The sequence below is a fragment of the Rhinolophus sinicus genome, chromosome 2 (genome assembly GCF_057876585.1).
Source record: "Rhinolophus sinicus isolate RSI-liver-muscle chromosome 2, RSI-T2T, whole genome shotgun sequence".
Classification (NCBI taxonomy): domain Eukaryota; kingdom Metazoa; phylum Chordata; class Mammalia; order Chiroptera; family Rhinolophidae; genus Rhinolophus; species Rhinolophus sinicus.
Window position 1 is genome coordinate 70,210,155 of NC_142502.1, and position 20,248 is coordinate 70,230,402.

Consider the following 20,248-nt stretch of genomic DNA (forward strand, 5'->3'; position numbering starts at 1 on the left):
CATTTCAGGAACCATATTTTCAGATTTATCCAGACATTGCCTCACAGCCACATCATTGGTGATCTAAGCAAAAGTGACAGTCGAGGAGGGAATCACCAACTACAAGATCCTAGATCAGAGATGCAACACCACACAGCAATACAGGAAAGGATCAGTGCAAAGAGTAAGTGAAACCATGACATTGAAATATTTAATTTACAGTGGATTTTCTGTAATTAAAATAGAAAGGAAAAAAATCCATGATGACTAGTAAGCTCATCAGTCAGTGGGAAGCTGTGGCTGTGGAAGGATCATAAGGAGATATCCAGCTACCTGGTACATGGCGGCGCTTCAGGAACGCCATTACAATGTCAATAAGACAAAACTCCTGCTGAGGAATGTTCTATACACAACAACTTGATCAAAAGTCAGAAGATGCTGTTTAAATGTATGGGGGCATATGAAGTATAACGTGTTTATTTCCACTGTCTTGTTTTCAATTCAAAAAAATACTTCATTTTGTTCTTCTTATGAGCTCAGCATCATAGCAGGAATAGTGGAGAAAACAGGATGTGGCCCCTTCCTCAAGAAGAAGAGTAACAAGAAGAAACATTTATTAAGGACATATATGATACCAAATATGCTAAGCACTTCATCTGCATTTGCTAAGCACTGACAATTCGCAACAACCCTGTAAGTTATGTAATGGTCATATTTATGATCGCCATTTTATAGATGTGGAACTTGAGGTTAGTTAACTTGTCCAATATCACCTCTAGTAAATAAAAATTCTAGAATTCTAACTTAAGCTATTAATCTCTGTGATAAAAACATTTGAAAAGCCCAAATATATATATATATATATTTAAAATCTGAGCCATACTAGATAAGCTGAAAGAAGATAGCATATGGCAAATTGAAAAGTGAATTATGTTGGCAATCATCGCTACAGAAATTCAGAAGAGGAGCCTATTTCAGGATCAAATTGATAAGAAAGAATTTATTAGTGAAGTGAGATTTGAACCATGTTTTGAAACGTGGGTAGAATTTGGATGAGAAGAAGATATTTATTTGGGAAGGGTGTGCCAATCAGTCACAGTGATTTACCAGATGCGATTCACTCTTGGTGCTCTAGTATCCTTTCAAAATCGCATGATTCTATGAGCACTTTCCTAGAAAAAAGAGCACATACTCCCACTCACAAAATTGTGCATGCAATTTTAAATTGTATACCTTATGACTTTCGGCCTGCAGAAGAAACTCAAGTATTTAACAAAACATACAAGAATCTTCATTACCTGGCCCATATCCATTACATTAGGTTCATTCCTTGCCAAGCTCTATTCCTTCCCAACCAAACCCCCAAAACCTGTGGCAATTCCAGGGCTCTCCCTACTTCTTCCTGCTTCATTGTCTCTGTTGAAGCAGTTTGCATGCCCTCCCCCAGCACCCTCCCACAAGTTATCTGTCAGGTGACCATCTTAAATCTTATCTGTCTTTCCAGACTAGTTCAAGGCACTGGTGAGCCTCAAATAAATGAAAAACTATGATCAATTGAAATGGGCAAATCAAGACCAGAAAAAAATAGAGGTAATGCAGCGAACAAAGGAAACATAAACATTTTATATCTTATTGCATAGAAAACAAGAATGGGGAGCTATAAAAAGGTACAATCAAAGCAATAAGAACTCATAGAAACTCAAAATATTTCAGCAGAAATAAAAATGTCGATAGAATGGCTAGAAAAAGACATTAAGAAAATCTGCCAGGAAAAACAAGAATAAAAAGAATAAACAATACAAGAAAAAACGATAAGTAATTTAGACGATCAGACTAAGAGGTAGTCTAGAAAAAGGGAACAGAGAAGATAGAAGGCAGAAGTATATGAGAAAAAAATAATAAATTTTTTTTCAGAATTGGATGAAATCCCAGATTCAAAGACCCACCAATGACTCATGAACAGGGATTTTAAAAGACCCGCATTGAGGTACACCATCCTGTACTTACAAAGCAATGGGAAGGAGAGAGATCCTAAATGCTCTGGGGGTACTCCAGGGTAGGGAATAGATCACATTCAAGGAATTAAAATCAGAATTAGAAACACTGCAATTACAGAAGTTAGTAGAAAAATGTCTTAATGTTTATGGAAAAATGATTTCCTACCTGGAAATCTATACCAATCCATCAATAAAGTTTGAAGTTAAAATAAAATATTTTAAGCAAACAAATATTTTAAAATTGCATATCCTATGAACCCATTCTTACTGAGATCGTAAAGAATATGCATCACCAAAATGAAGTTGTAAACAAAGAAAATAAATATATGAGACCCAGGGACTATGCACAAGAAAACAGCAGAGGGAATTCCCAGGGTGGTGATGAAAAGAAAAAAGTCCCTGGAGTAAAGCTGAGCAGCAGCCACAGGGAACACCAGTCCAGATTAGAACAGGAGGATGGAGAGTTCCAGAAGGCATGTCTTTAAAAAAAAAAAGGAAATGATAAATGAATTAATTTGTTTGGCCATACTGGGAGGATATTTACAACACTATCAAAGGGTCAATTATAGGTACATAGAATACTAAGCAAATAAAAAAAATTAATCTTTAGAAAAAAAATTAAAAGTCGTAGAAAAAGGAAATGAAGTCATTGTATATTATGTCTCAGTGCTAAAAAGTTTCATATTATAAGTATGTAATGCTGGTTTAACCAAAACATTATAATAAAAACTATGTTTGGAGAGTAGGTCAAGGAGGTCATCTATATACCACATAAATTTTTATCTTCCATGATACAAAGCGAACAGATAAAATAAATAACCTGAGAAATAGCAGTGTAAGCTTTCTATTTAAAGACACATATGTAAATGTTGGCAGAACAGGAATAAAGATTTGGTGGTAGTGGTCTCGGAAGGGTGTTACTAAGGGTCTGGGTGCAGCAGGGCTAGCTCTTTATTATAAGTATGGATTGTTATTTGACTTTAAAAAATACATGCAGAGGTTACCACTTCCAGGAATATGTATCTCTATTCCTCTCACTAAGTACAAATAAAAACCCTGGGCATTACATATAACGCAAACCTAATAAGATTGACAAGTGGGAGGGCTATGGACCTTTGACCAAAGGAAGGACAAAGTGGTGAGTTTCCCAGTTTTCCTTTTGCCTCATATTTGGAGCTAAAAAAGCCAATAACCCAGAAATGCCAACAGAGATGGACAAAATTAAAAATAAACAACAATAACAAAGCCTGCTCCCTCTATCCAAAGGACATTTAAAAGGCAGCCTAGCAAAATGGAAAACCGTAAAACAATCACCTCCCTAATGCTGCCAAATGCCACAGAGAAAAACTGTGGCCCACCCCAGCCACACAAGCAAAGGCCAAGTGTAGAGCCTGAACTTCTACCATCACCAGGTTATAACGAGATGCCCAAACCCACCACCAGGCCCCGTGTTGAGCACTGAGGATATAAACTAAGTAACGCATGGCATATGGCCATGAAGACTCTGAATTCTAATGGAGGATAAAAATAAGTCACTAGCTACTGTACAGTATGATGTGTACTATGATGAATTTATGTGAGGGATATTTAATTAGCGAAGGAAAGGAAGACTGAAGTAGGGTAGGAGGGAAGGTTTCTTTGAGGAGCTAATCCAAGAGCTCAGTTTGTACGAACAGGTAGAATTAGCCAGATGGAAGAAGGGTCTTCTAAGCCAAGGAATTGACAGTAATAAGACACAGAGGGGAGGGATAGAATAGAAAGTACAGGGAAAACTACGGATAATTTGTCTGACTGGGGTGAAGAGCTTGGGAGGAAATGGAGAAAGAGAATGCCAAAGAGGCTGGATAGGGGCCAGGTAGGGAACAACATTATGGGTTATGGTGAAGAATGTGTTCTTTCTTATAAATTCATGAGGATGCACAGAAGGATTCGCAACATTTTTTAAAGATCACTTTTACAATGGTGAGGTTGATATATCAGGAGAATCACACGAGTTAGGAATCTGACAGTGGGCTACTGCAGGAATCTAGACAGGAAGGAATAAGCATATGGTAGGGAATGGGGATTATATAAATGACAGCTGCATATATCCTATAATCTGGGTCAGTTTTACTAAATTTGAGGATTGTGAGGAGAGAGAATAAAGAGGGAAAGCATAGCCACATTCAACTCTAATACTAGGTGCTACCGTGTTTCCCTGAAAATAAGACCTACCCTGACTATCAGCTCTACTGGGTCTTTTGGAGCTAAAATTAATATAAGATCCAGTATTATATTATATTATATTATATTATATTATATTATATTATATTATATTATATTATATTGTATTATACTCAATATTTATTATATTATATATTATATTATTATATTATATTATACCTGGTCTTATAGTAAAATAAGATCGGGTCTTATATTAATTTTTGTTCCAAAAGATGCATTAAAACTGATTGTCCGGCTAGGTCTTCTTTTTGGGGAAACACGGTAGTGTTCACAGTGTTACTAACTAGCTTTATGGCTGTGGGCAACTCTCTCTGAGCCTCATTTTTCTCATCTATTAATTGGAAATAAGAATGGCAACCATGCCTATATCACAGTTATTATATAAAATGTATAATAAGTTAATGGATGTGAAAACAGTATAAATGGTAAACACACTGTATTATTTCCTGTTGCTGCTGTATCAAGCTACCACAAACTTAGTGGATTCAACAACACAAATTTATTTAATTATAGTTCTAGAGGTCAGAAGTCTGAAGTGGGTCTCACTGGGCTAGAAAGAAAGTGTTGGCAGGCCTAAGTTTCCTGTGGAGGTGGAGGCTCCAGAGAAGAATCAATTTCTTTGCTCTTCCAACCTGCATTTCTTGGCTCTTTGCCCTTCCTCCATCTTAAAGCAAATTTCTCATTCTGACACTGACTCTTCCTGTCTCCTTTCACTTGCAAGGATCCTTGTGAGTACTGGTCATGTAATGTAACATATTCACAAATCCAGGCAACAGGGTGTGAACATCTTTCGGGGACCATTACTCTGTTTATCATACATACAAAATATTCTAATTTTATGTCTAGTTGACACTCAAATGTTGTTGTTTTCTATTTCACAACGAATATGTCCAAGATTTGTTTTATAGTTTTTTTTAAAAAATAAGAAATATGAAGAGAATATTTTCTAAGTAACTCACTATTATATCTCTAAGATTTAGCAACCTATGCTAACAACCTAAAAGTACAATGCGAACTATGGATTTTTTATATTTAACTTAATGTAATCACCCCCATATATTAAAACAAGTGAAAATTTAAGACAAAGATAGCACTGCAAAATGCAAATAGAAGCGTAAGCATTGTAGTGTTACACTTCTATGATAGCAGCCTGGCCTGTAAAGAAATAGGTGGCAGTACAATGCTACATTAGCTCATGCTTCTTGTAATCATATAAATCAACACATTTTGAGGTCTGGAAATGTAGAAAAGGTCAGACTGTCAGTCAAACAAAGGGCACCAGACACCTCAAAGGTAAACACTCCTGACCCCAGGCAAGTACACAGGCAGGGGAGGAAGGTGCCATACGGGGCCTGCAAGTAGAGGACGGTTAGGTCCAAACCAGTCAGGACTGCTTCCCGGGTCCCCTAGAGCAGGCCTAGTGTAGGCCTCTGTTAAGCCACCTGGTTTCAAGAAACATATCTTCTTATATGTAAAGTATGTCATTGTAGATTATAACATCTAATCCCACCTAATGGTTATCTTAAAATATAATATAGGAGGCCCCACTTATCCATAGGGGATTTGTTCCAAGAGCCCCAGTGGATGCCTGAAACCGTGGGTAGTTGCAAACCCTATATATACTATGTTTTTTCCTATACATACCTATGATAAAGTTTAATTTACAAATTAAGCACAGTGAGAGATTAACAACAATCACTAATAATAAAAGAACAATTATTACAATATACTGTAAAAAAGTTATGTGAATGTCATCTCTCTATCTTAAAACATCTTACTGAACTATACTCAGCCTTCTTGTGGTGAAGAGAGATGATGCAATGGGTATGTGATGAGATGAAATGAGGTGTATGATGTAAGAATTGTAACATAGCATTAGGATACTGTAAGGGTTACTTGAACACAAACACCGTGATACCACAACAATCAATCTGATACTCAGATGGCTACTGAGGTACTAACAGGTGAGTAGCATACACAGCGTGGATGATGGACAGAGATGATTTCCATCTTGAATGGGGTAAGATTTCATCATGTTATTCAAAACAGTGCCCTATTTAAAACTTATGAACTGTTTATTCTAGAGTTTTCCATTTATTTTGGACCTTGGTTGACTATAGGTAACTGAAAACATGGAAGAATAAATATATAAAGTTCCTAAAATAGCACAAAGATAAATAGGATTTATCCAAATCTGAAAATCACAAATCATATATCTCCCCTAAACTATCCATAATTTCAACCAAGCTAATATCAGGGAATTATTTAAAACAATTGCAGGATATTTCACTTCAGTCTTCCTATCCTGAATACATTCAGCCTTGTCATAACTGATATTCACAATGATGACCTCAAGGTTTTGAAAGATACAAAGTTCTTATTGATTATTAAAGAAAAATGAAGTTAGGTCAGAATGATTTTACTACTAAATGTATTGAGAACATGTTGAAGATTTATATTTTATTTAAAACCTGGCTATTTGTGAATTATAAATACATGAAATCTCTCCATCAGAATACCAGAGTAGTCATACCGCATCTTTTCCTATCACATTGCACAAACATAAAATCACTTTAATGAAATCAATAGCAGGGTTCAAGTTTTTAAGCAATACATTTAATTAAATATTTCCAATCTGTGGAAACAAGTTTTTCCAAACAAGCAGGTTTTTTCCCCTCTAAACTATGGTATTTTGTTTTAATCAATCAAGAGTAGTATCAATAAAAATGCAATAATATGACCTATTCTATATTCATATCAGAATATATTCTTTCTCGAGACTTTACTTATTACTTAAGAAAAACTAAAAAAGACAGAAAAGCATTTATAAAGAGCAATCGTTACTCAATGTTTCTAACAAAGAAGCTTTGTGAACATATCTGGGAGATGATAATGTTGGTAATAATGGTGATGGTGACAACAATGACACAAATTTGAATGATTTTGTCTAAGTTGCTTTCGCTGAGGAGAAAAACAAATCCCTAGGGAGACTATCATTACAAATTATGAATCATCATCCTAATTGTAAATGAAGTATACTACTTTATAATTCTACTTTCTCTAAATGCATCAATCACCTATCCAAGAAAGGACCAAAGCCATTCACTTACTTATTCTTCCACTGCTGACCAACTATTCACCAGTAGCTTGCAACATGAAAAGTGTTATAGAAGATACACTTCCGACCCATGAGTACCATCACAAGCTTCTTCTATGCACTCCTTTATTTCCATACAATTTTCAAGGCTACTCTTGAATAGACCAATCATTAAGAAAGAGAAAGACTAGACTGAAAAACTATTTGCATCATCTGGTAATTGATAAGGAATATAAATGCCCGCATCTAAAAGGTTCCACGTTACATGAAACCTGTTTAAAGTAGCTTTAAAAGAAGCAAAAATATGCAAAAAAAGATTAAGGAATATTAAGTAGCTGAGGTATTTATTGATGGTTAATAAACAAAATACAAATCTCAAAAGCTTCTATGAAAAATCTGGTATTTAATTCCTGGTTGACCATATCAAGTAGAAAAAAATGGTTTCCCAGACATCAAATTCAGTGTCTTTCACAAATTCCAAAAGCTTAATTGTAAAGTTTTTCCATAATACACTGATCAAATCACACCTTAAGAGAGAAGGAAAGAACAGATGTATGTGCAACAAATTAGGTAATTAGTTCAAATTTTTTCAGAGATTTGAAAATTTAGGTAAAGTGTATACTGTACAAAAACTCTGATTATTAGATAATGGCACTGAGGACAAATGCTTGACAATGATATATCAAAAGAAACAAACTCTGACAATCTTTTTTCCTAAAGAGAAATAATAGTTAATACATTAGATAGACCTTTTAGTCTCCTCTGTGGTATTTTCAGTAGTCAGTTAAAAAGGGTTAAAATGTGAAGGCATTTGGAGTTTCCCAAAGGATCAGATTGTGGGGAAGATAGAAAGTAATACAAAAAAGAAACACTCCATTATGTCTCAAGAGCAAACCAAAAAAAAAAAACTTCAAGTTACCTCAATGTCATTGTGAAAAAAATGTGAGTCAACCATTCTAATCCACGTTAAATTAAATTAAAAACAAAAAACAAAAACAACTATAATAAAGCCATATATTATGTGTTCCTCTCCTCAGCCAATTTATTTAATTAGTCCACATCATCTGTAGAGGCTCCATGAGGTATTATGCCACTTACATGAGAAATTCTAAAGGAAGAGAAAAATATTCTTTGGTTCCCAGGCATTTGCTCTTCAATGCCAGAAAAAGAAGAAATTCAATAAAATAAGGAAATCCATCATGAGGAATTTAACACTCATAGAAGTTATAGATTGGGAAATCATAAATGTTAGTGGTATTTTGAAAAAATACTGAGACTTTTTGAGCAGCAGAAAGTAAATGTAGGCAAGACAAAACAAAAGAGGAGAAGAATCCAAGGATACTGATAAAGTACAGAAAAGGTAATTCAAAGTAAAAAGGCCCACACTTGAAGCACAGGCATCTATGTAGCAATCAGAGGCCCGAGGTAGGGATGTGATAATGGGTAAAAGCTGCAAAAGGTCTAACTAAAAACTCTGAGCCACAAAGCAATAGACATTGTCCAATGGAAATGTTCACCCAAAAAATGACATATTATTTCATGAATGGAAGAGATTTATTACTTACCCGATTTATGTGGTTGTTCCTTAAAATAATCTGTAGCAGAGTTTTCTCAAATTCTTCCAACTTCTTGGAACACTTTTTAAGAATATGATTAGATAAGTTACAGTCACTGATCAGTCTAGCTAAAGTATCAACAGCTTCAGTACAAAAGTTTGAAAAAGGAAATTTGGGTTCACGGTAAAAAGTGATCAGGCCATCTAGCAACTGAAAAACAGAATCAGACACCGTGGAAGAGTTGTTTTCAAAGTAACTTAAGTCTGTTTTCAGATTCTCTGATTCTGTCCAGTTCTTCAGTTCAAGTAGATGTTGCAGGAATTGCATGTGAGAAGACAGAGGATTTTCTAGAGTAGCACTATGTTTTTTCACAATGGGCAGTGGTGGAAAGGGTGTGGGGGTGCAGCTCCCCACAAAATGCTGTGACATCTCTGAAGATTCAGTTTTCTGCTCATGTGATAAGTCACATCCTGAATCTTCTAGCACCGTTAATGTACTTTCAGAACTTCCAGGTTCCTGAGCCTGCAACTGGGAAGATGGGTCTCCTGAAATAGAAAGGAATATAAGCGTTACCTTTCGGTAGCTAAAATATTTTCATATAAAAACCAGGCATTGATCTTTATAACTTAAAATGCTCAATGAAGCATGCAAATACATGTGAGACATTTTTAAATAGTGGTGTAAAAACTGAATAGAGGAAAAACTGAAAGAAGTTATTTGGGCTGACTATAGAAAAGGTCTTTATCTTTACTGGTGGAAAGCAAGGGTGATTTACCCATGTCACTATCTCTCATTCAACTCTGTGCCATTCTGGAAAGATAGATACAGAGGAGAAATCATAAGACCTGAAGGAGGCCACCATCTGGTGCAGATTCCGAGAGGTAACTATAAAGTCAAAAAATGTATCTGGAGATAGATATTTGCTCAGGGTACTGTGAAGATAGAAGGACCCTGGTTAGTTTAATGCATTCTGGAAGAGGAGAGGGTGGAACTTCCTTGTAAAACATAAGTAAAAGTTAAAAGGGCAATAGAGGAAGACAAAAGAAGTCCATGTACCAAAGGGTAAGCACAAAAGCACAGGCTTGAGAAGGAAAAGAAAAGCATTGTGTGTATAAAGACCCACTAATAGTTCGATGTTCCTTTTACAGAAAATACAGGGCAACAGATTAAGATGGGGAAATATGTAGAGGCCAGGTCATAAAAGATCTTTAAAAAATATATTAAAGACCTTAGAATTTATAGAGTATAGAGTGTAATTCAACCTTGAATAATGTAAGATCCCTTTGGAAAAATTATATACATACCCACACATATACTTGATATACAAAAATAAATATACCAGGGGTGCCTAAAAAGTGTATACACATTTTAAGTGATTTTACCTATACTCAAGTAGTAGTTTGCTGTAATCAGAAGTGTCTGGATGCTGATGTTACCACTTTGAGCACCTCTTGTAATTGCAGAAGTTAACGTGACTTGTATTCATCTTTTGTTATTGGTATATATTGAGTATGACAATTAATACAGTTTTTTCCTTTTTTAAAATGTGTATACATTTTTGGCACCCTCTGTATATAAACAATTTATGTATGTATGTGTATTTATTATTGAATATCTATCTAGCTATCATCTATCAATCTCATAAATCCTTGAAACTATGTCTATAATTACTAGAATCTTCTGACATTGGCTGAGAAATACTGCAGTTAAGGCTTAACTTAGCAAATTTAGGTCATTCTTTGACAGAGATGCCATCATAATCACAAATAACGATGTTGTTTGTAAAATGATTATCAATAAAAGTATGCACAAAATTGAAAAGTTCTCATTGAACATTCTAAAGCACATGCATATATCTATGAAAACAAATTTGAGAAATATTGCTATCAGCAATGGAAGCAGGAATAAGACACTAAACAGTGTAATGCAGAAAAGTGAAATGGTCTTATTTTCATTTCACAAATCACTCTGTTGGCTGTATGAAGGGCAGATTCGGGGAGCATATAATGAGACATTTCAAGATCAGTTAGAAGTCCAAACATCAGGTGATGAGAGAAATGAACCAAGTAGTTGCAGTAGAGGGAAAGGAATAGATTGACCAGGAAAATAAATATAAACCATCAAAATATAATCTGGAAGCCGGCTGACTGAGTGTGGGCAATGCAGTAGAAGGCTTAATAAATGCATCCCATGGTGCTAACTTAGGTAACTAGGTAGATTGATGGTGCTACCAACCTAAACAGTAAAAATACAGAGAGAAGAACTGGCTTAGGAGAAATGATGAAAAGTTCAGGTTTGGTCATGGAAACTGTGAAGCAACTGAGGAAATCTAGGCAAAAATGTTCACCTGGAAATTGGCCACATGAGCCTAAGAGTGGGGAAAAAAGTATACCGTGAAAATACATTTAGGAGTCATAGGTGTATAGGTGGTATCTGAAATAATGAAAATGGTTATGATCACTTGGGGAGAGGATGAGCAGTGAGTAGAACAGAGGATCACAGAGGGATGCTGAGGAGTATCAGTATTTGAGGGTTTGGTAGAGAAAACTTAATTGTCAAAGAGACCGAGAAAGAACAATTAAAGAGATACAAGAAGAATAAAAATGATTGCCATGAAAGTCAAGGAAGCAGTTTCAAGGAGAATTACATGTAATATAGAAGTCCAACAAAATAAAGAGCTGAAAAAATATGTTGGAATTACCAGTTAGAAAATCACCAGTGATCGTATCCATAGCAGCTTTGGCCTGTCAGGGTGGTGGACAGAGACCAGAGTACAATGGACTGAAGAGTGAATGGGCAGAAAGTAAGTGAAGAATAGCCAACACTTCTGAGGTCTTGAATCAGGAGAGTATAACAGAGAGTAACCGCAGGCAAATGTGGCATGACAAATTGGGAGAAACTTGAGCAATTATAGACTAAGAAGAGAAAAATAAAGAAGGAAGAACTGGAGATATCAGAAAAAATAAAAATACCAGGTGGGGCATAGGGAAGGTGGGAGGAGACTGAGTCAAGGCCCTCAGTGGATGGGTTGTGCTTAGTGATGTGCAATACCTTTTTTCCTCTGAGGCTAAAAGAAAGAGGATGAGAATGTACAGGGATTTTTTTTTTTTTTTTTTTTTTTTTTAATGCCCATGTTGTATAAGAAGTTAAAGGAGATCTCACCTAGTGGTTATGTTTTTTTTTGTTTGTTTTGTTTTTTAATGTGAAGGTGGGGGGACCTAGTTGAATAGGGCATAAGAAGAATGATGAAAGTGACAACTTCTACCTTCCCCACCATGTATTTGGAAATCTAATTTGTTGCTCTTTTGTCCTTCAGTCACATTAGAAGTTGACGAGGCAAAATCAGAGAATTGATCTTTAATTAAGAGTGCATTCACTTACCAAGTGTCTACTATAATTGCACATGTGCAAATATGTGCTTGCTAATTATTACTACAATATCTGTATTCCATATTAGGGAGATAATGCAGTAAGTTTAAAAATGTGGGGGTATCCAGAAGAGTGAAGTATCAGCAAAGCATCTAACCGCATGTGGCTATTTCTATACTAAAACAGGCAGACCATGCTTGTTTGAAGCCAACGGAGAGTCTCTTTTTCTTATGAACAAGGATAAACTTCTGAAATGACTCCTTTCCACCACATCCATTTCACTCCTCACAAAAGTAAAAGGGGGACCACCATGGTAATGATTCAGATAGATTATATTTTTTTATAGAATTCAAAATGGCGCTTCACTAAGCAAGTGAACAGAAGTTGAAATATTGTATTAACCTACTCAATTTTCCACCAAGGCAAGCTGAACTTCACGGGTGATGACTTTAAGGAAGTCTCATAAAATAAATTCAACCAACTATTAAAAAGGGAAGAAAGAAGCTGCCTTCTTGTTTCTGCTTTTCACTCCTCACTGGTGTGCCGGTTGGCAAGTCCCAACCGCTCCATCTCGTCTCCTTCACATGCTGACATGTACAGATTTGAAGGGAGAATGTGCTCTGGGGATAGGAATACACAAAACCGACCTGCATTCTTCCTCGCTGCTTTGTTTCTAAACCCTCAGAAAAGAGTGATGAGGCCATATGTTGGAGACGCCACTGTGGAAAAGTACACAGAGAGGACTCTCCTCTCAGTTCCCTAAATGATTAAATAAACTGCACAGAGAGAAGACTATACTGAGATTTTATACAAGATGGATTACATTATTAAAGTCACTCTATCAAATTGAATAGAAGAATCTTCTATTCATATTTCACTTTACAAAGTAATTTCATCAAATAATTCAATTGTTATTCCCAACAATCCTGCAAGATATATTATTATCCCTAAATTACCGACAAGGCAATTCAGGCTCAACTAGATTTAAGAGGGCTGAGAAAAGCCACACAGTGAGCAAGTGAAACCAATTCTTCGGTTCCAAGTCCAATCGTCTTCTAACCACAGCAAAGAGGCCTGTGGGTTTCCATACCAGATTCTGTACATTTCCATTATAGGATTCATCGATTTCTATATGTTATTTACTTGCTGATGTGCTCCTGAATGGCAGGAGTCTTGTGTCGTGTCATCTTTGTTGTCTCACTGAATAATAGTATCATCTGTAGTAGACACCTTATCAGGAGAAACGCTTAGTGCTACAACTTGCTGCTGGCTGTGACAGATCTTCACTTATCTTTTAATATTCATAATGTCCCAGGACCAACTTCTTTGCAACTTACATCAAATCACACTTTTTTTTAGATGGAGAAATAACATAGAACAGATAGACAGAAAGAATATGGTTATTGCCGTAATCATTTAAAATGTTTCAGAATACGTGCTAACAAATAGCCAATAATACATTTTTTATAGCATCTACTACCTCTTGTAACCAATAACCAATTTATTGCCTCTCTTATTTGTCCTCAATGATGAAAACTTTGACGACTACAAGCAGTGTTTGCACTGGAACCCAGCATTTCCGCATTGGAGAGGACTCACTGCCTAATAACATAAATAATACTGGGCAAGTCTCACTATTGCATACACCCTTATAAGGTAGAAGAGAAATAGGAAAAAAAGAAAACCTTTCTAGAGAAAATTAAACATTTTCAGGTTATAATCTCTGACAATGGTCAAATAAGATATTTATTTATAAAAACAAGATGTTTAAATATCCATCGTTATGTGAGTGATATATAATATGGAAATACACAGTAACTACCTTTCTGTCTCTTTAAATGAGTCTTACAAACTACAGTCAGATTCTACTCATTTGCTTGGATGGCTTTTCTCATCACAAATCCTAAAGCATCATACTCAAAAGAGAGAGAGAAAATAAAGCCATGCTACTGCAACTTTCTTTAATTCTGTTTTCCAGAAGGGACTAAGGTGAAGCAGAAGTCACATGATGCTTCTCTCTCAATTTCAATGAGGACTGTAATTTCTCTCCAAGTCACTGGATATGATCTAATATGTTTGTCATTAGAGTAAAAACTACACACACACACACACCCTGATCAAGCAGTCTAGCACATATTACATGCTCAGTAAATATTATCTTTTTATTAAGTGATTATAGACACCAAGAATCTAAACTATGCAGTGTGCAATCACATATAAAATACATGAAGTAAAATATCAATTAAAACTACAGAGTCTGTCTAAAATATCCTATAGTCCCTCTTATACATTGGATCCCACAGACTTTCAGTTTTACTTTACTGAACCCTTAATTCTTCCATCTTCTTTCGTTTGTTATGTTCCATCTTAATCCCATTTACCATTTCAGAGTGAATCTCAAGTATACTCAGCCAAATAGATCCGGTGCCTTCCTGCCACACATCTTGCCCTAGAAATGCCCACTCCTGAATCAGTAGTTAATATATTTCTGCTGCCCCCCAAAATATTCACATCCACATCAATTCTTGATGCCTTTTGTCATTCATTTCTACAGTCCCTACTGACTTATAAAATTATACCTACAGAACCAATTACCTAAAAGGTATCTTTTTCTGTACACTTTAAACGTTCTATAAACTTTATATTTATAAAACTAAACAAATCATCTTCACACAGTGCACATATAAACATAATATAATTCAGGTTTGACCTATATACTGCCTATCTCAGCTGATCGCAGGACTATTTCTCTGGTCACCAGGCCCGGGGTGAGGGATCACCCTTGGCTTCTTTCTCAGTTCTCTCATCCACAGAAAGTGAAATGCCGTGGCATGCTGATTCTACCTTCAGCACATGTTTTAGTCAGGACTCTCCAGAGAAACAGAACCAATGGGATGAGATATATACACACACACACACACACACACACACACACACACACACACACACACGGTGTATTCTTATACTATAACCCAAAGATGGACTGATTCTTCAAACCCTGCTTCAAATCCTCTGTGAAACCTTCTCTGCTCTGCCCAGACCAGAAGAAATCACACCCCATCTGGTCTATCTTGTACCTTACACATACATACTCTATAACTGCATTCATCAACCTGTTTTGAATGTATTAGCAACTCCCCACTGGAATGGAGAGATTCTTAAGGGCAGACACAGAGTTTACTAATCTGATTATTTCTATTGTCTGATGCCTATCCTCCTACATGATTGGTGGTCTAAGTACTTGTTGAACACACACACACACACACTCAAAGTGAAATCAAATAGCATCTCTTCAATTCACTTAAATATTATCACAGGCATATATAAATTGTCACTACCAAGTGTGATTTCTTAGTATTAATAATAATCACATGTACTGATGCTCTGAAAAATTTAAAAGTAATGTTTACGCCACCTGGTGGTCAAACAGGAAATGTTATTATTTTAATTTAATTTTTTTTTTTTTACTTTACAACTTTACTGGTTTTTTTATTATTTTTTTTAAATTAAAGTTTATTGGGGTGACTGTGGTTAGTAAAGTTACATAGGTTTCAGGTGTACAATTCTGTAATACATCATGGATGGATCTTGAGATTATTATGCTAAGTGAAATAAGTCAGCCAGAAAAAGGCGAGAACCATATGATTTCACTGATATGTGGGATGTAAAACTGAAAACAACAAAGGAACAAGACAAACAAAGAAACAAAAACTCATACACATAGACAGTAGTTTAGTGGTTACCAGAGAGTAAAGGGGCAGAGGGGTGGTAGATAAGGGTACATGGAAATGCTATTTTTAAAGCACTTCACAATTCATCTGAAAAGACAGTGTTTCACTTCAAAGCAATTGTCTTCTGCCTTTGGAAGGATATATTTTAGCCTATTGCAAAGCATATTTGAGAAGTGCTGACAAAGAAGAGGTTGCAGTTTTGTTTAATCCCACTTTAGCAGCCTGCACCACAATTCTGACTTTGAATACACCAAGGGAGACAGCAATGTCAAAGGCATGACATTAGAAGCTAATGGAATGATATATGTCTTAGCTGAATTGTCTTCACTACATGAGATTCACAAAGCAGTATATTTGGTTTTGTATTTGTAGTTGTCAGCTTGGTTCAAGACTATTTCATAGCACAATTCCTTCCGCCTTCAAGTGCTCAAACCCTAAGCTTCCCTGGTTATCCTCATCTCGCGCTCCCACGCCACCCTCTAGTTTGCCAATTTAAACCAGTTTCATCATTATGCCTTTGGCTTTCTTCTGTGCCAACTTCCTGGATGTCCCCACCTTACCACAGACTCAAAGAATTCCTTTAAGCAGATGACTCTGAAATCTCTATCTCCAATCCTACCTCCTCTGCCAAGCTCAAGTCCCTAGGTATCTCAACAGGACTCGATCTCAGCACTATAAACCACATATGTCCTAAAGACACCACATCCTTTATTTACACTTGGTCCAATACCCAGATAACTGTGCTACTAGTCTGTCTCCAACATCTGAAACCTAAGAGTCAACTGTGATTCCTTCCTAGACCCCCATATATTTTCCATTGACAAATAATATTAATCCAGCCTCATCCTTCTGTTCCTGTAATTTGCTAAATTCATTTCCCTTTAAGGCCTTTGTATGAAACGTTCCCTCTGCCTGCGATGCTCTCTCCACCCCCAATACCAGTTTTCTCAAGGCTGGTTCCCTATGATTCAAGTATCTTTTTAAATGTCACTTCTTCAGAAAGGCCTTCCCTGACCACCCAATCTACAGAAGACACCAGATTAGTCTCTGTCATACCTTCCTGTTTTAATTCCGTAACCTCATTTGTCACTGCCTGATGATTTCCTGCTGATATAATCTGTGTCACCCACAAGAAAGAATATGCCATGACAGTGCTGGGATGCCTGGTTTACTGACATATCCAGAGCCTCGAATACCCAGTAAGAACTCAGTAAATATTTATTCAATAAAGAAAAACCTTTTTTATATCACTTCCTTTTTTCCATGCCAATATAATTACATGTAAAATCTGGGCTATGACAGTGAGGTTCTTGTCTCCAATCTCCTTCCTCTTCCAAACATTTCTAAACATGACTACCTAGTTACTCTGCCTAAAAAACCTATCCTTCAGGAAACCTAAAGAAATCACTCTCAGGAAGCATACTGCGTGGCACATGCATAGCACACATGCAATCAATGTAAGTTTCCCTTCTCTTTTCCTTCTGGAAAATCTCCAAAGGCTCCTTGCTGCCTACAGAATAAAGCAAGTTTTCCACTGGCTGTCACACCTCTTAATAGGCTCCAACCTAGTTTTTCATCTTATTTTCCATAACACTCCTTCATGCTCCTTATGCCACAGTCAAATTAAACCATTTCCCTGTAGATTCCTGTGTCTGTACTTTACACGGTTCCTTCTTGCCTGAAATACCCTAGTATCCATAGCTTTGTAAATCCTACCCATCTTTCAAGGTCAGCAACTTCCTCCAAAAAGCCTTTCTTCCTTCCTTCCTTCCTTCCTTTTTTAAAATTAAAGTTTATTGGTATTATTATGCTAAGCAAAAAGACTTTCAAAAGTCTTTTCAAAAGTCCTATTCTCTAAGGCAAAGTAACTGCTCTCTCCTCTGAGCGTCAGTATCTTTCTCTGGAGTATAGAGTTCTGTGGGTGTAATCAGTGATGTGATCTTGCTCTCAACAGACTGTGTGACCTTATGGGCAGGGCTTAGACATTCTCTCTATGTCTTCTGTCCACACTATTTGTATCCAAAGCTACTGAATAAAAAGGGGATGAGTAAATTAACAAAATAATTTCTCTGAAGGAAAAAGCATTACTAGGACAAAATTAGGAGCTGATAAGAAAAAGCAATCACTCTTTGGATTCAGTCACGTAGGGGCAAAGATGTGCAGGACAGTTAAAAAGCACAGTCCTAACTTCATTTCCTTACGAACACGACCAAGTTGGGAGATGGTGGACTCTCACACCCTGATGCCAATATCACAGCCCTACAGAATAACATCAACCCCACGAAAATGCAGCCCTCTGCCAAATGAGCCAATGAATCCACCTGCATGACTTCCATTCATCAGTGTATGGATGTTATGAACACCACCTGGAAGTGGTAAAAACGATAAAATCACTGAAGTCAGCAATGCATCACATCCACTGGCCTCCCAGTGCTGTGAATGACAAACCACACAGCTCTCTGCAGTCTCACCACAATTACCTTGCCTGCTGAGATCCCACAGATATCCAATCTGTCCTTGACCAAGTCTCTTTCCAAAAGAATTTGTCTGAATTTGTTTTCCATCAAGACGTTGGAGCCACTGCTTTGATTTCAGCTCTTGACCACTGGGTTCCAACTGCTCATATCTACACTGCTAAGATGTTACCTTGAAGCTAACTTGGTCCCCCGAGCCTCCCCTGCTGGACAACTGTGGTTGACATTCATTTCACCGATGTGTGTACTTTACTGTCTTTATCAAAATCAAAAGTACTGAGCTCTTTCACCCAGTGCAATGCTTCCCCAATCTACATCACCTTAAGGAGAACATACTAAAATTAAGTATTCATAGGCACAGGTAATCAGTGTTTCCAGGGGAGGGCGCCAGGAACTTGTTTTCTAAATGAACATCTCAAGGGAATCTCATAAATTGAGTATGTCTCAAAACTAATGCTTTTCTCTATGCCCAAACATATGCACTCGGCCTGCTTCACTTGTTTCTTGCTGGACTCAAGACCTCCCGGTTTATAAGAACTTATGCAGAAAGGTCTTATTCTGGTGGGTTTCAACCTTACCTGCACATTAGAGGGAACTTTTAAAACTCCAGTACCAGACCACACCCTATGCTAAGTACCTCAGAATCTTGGGGGTAGGACCCAGTTATCAATACTTACTAAAGCTTCCCAGGTGACTCTTGTGTGAGAACCACTATCTTAGATTAATTTATGTTTGTTCTGCTTTCTTTGGGTAACAGAGATGTGGGCTGTGTCTCATGCATGCCATCGCCACTACTCCCACCTTCGAACTTTCCAGAAATGTCTTTCTGTTTCCTCGCTACATGTTCATGTTTAATTCATGTTTAATCTTTCCCAAGTTCGGCTAGATTTCCACTCCCTTTTCAGGACTCACTTTTGCCACTTTGTTTTCTATTTTGCAGAACTAAAGCTTTATATAGTCTAGCTGTCTCCTTCCCGCCTTACCCTCAGGCAGTTAGTTCACTTCCCTCATGGACCACAGACAGCCTCCGACTCCTAGCCAGCAGGCTTTCTCCTCCTCCCACTTACAATCTCCATGCAGCAGCCAGAGTGAGAAGTTTAGAACGCCTGCTTAATGCTCACCAAAGGATTCCCGTTGTACTTACACTCAGGCCTACCCCACTGGACCAAGCCCGACATAATCTGCGCTCTTGTTCTCTCTCTGGCCTCACCTCCTCCTCTCTATTCCTCACTCACTCTGCTCTACAGCCACTGGCCTGTTTCTGCTCACTGAACACCAAGCTGCGTCCTGCCCTCGGGCCCTTGGCTGACCCTGCTCCTTCAGGAGTCATCTCAAACCCCTCTTTCTCAGTAAAGTCTCACTGACCACCCTGTCTAAATGAGCAGCCTTGCCCCACTCCCAGGCATTCCATCACTTCACCCTCATTTATTTTCTTCACAGCTTTTAACACACAATTGTTCTGCTTATTGGTTTACATGTCATGATCTGCCTCCTGCATGGTTATATAAATTCTATTTCTTCTATCTTCTACCACTGGACCTCCAGAAATAACTGTTTTTTGGGTTTTGTTTGTTTTGGGGTTTTTGTTGTTGTTGTTGTTGTGTTTTGAAGAAATGAATCAACTAATCAGTGAATGAATAACCATGAATAAATATAACCCAAAACAAAACTCTATAAATCATATGTAATATGTTTACATATGTCTCTCTCAGGAGATCTTGCCTCTCTAACCAGACCACAAAGTCATGATAAGCAGCAAAGAAATGTTCGTTTATTCCCACCTTGAAAGTCAAGCACAGTATGGAGCAAATAGCGTACATTT

General features: G+C 37.0%; 1 protein-coding gene across 2 annotated transcripts in view; it reads right to left on the reverse strand.

Moving 5' to 3' along the window:
- MEI4 (meiotic double-stranded break formation protein 4) overlaps nucleotides 1-20,248 on the reverse strand; it is a 188,416-nt gene that overhangs the window by 107,978 nt on the left and 60,190 nt on the right. For both annotated transcript variants that reach the window (XM_019729687.3, XM_088795597.1), the window contains one exon: nucleotides 8,862-9,397. In XM_019729687.3, coding sequence (XP_019585246.2) covers nucleotides 8,862-9,397 — 536 coding nt within the window. The remainder of the gene's footprint in view (nucleotides 1-8,861; nucleotides 9,398-20,248) is intronic.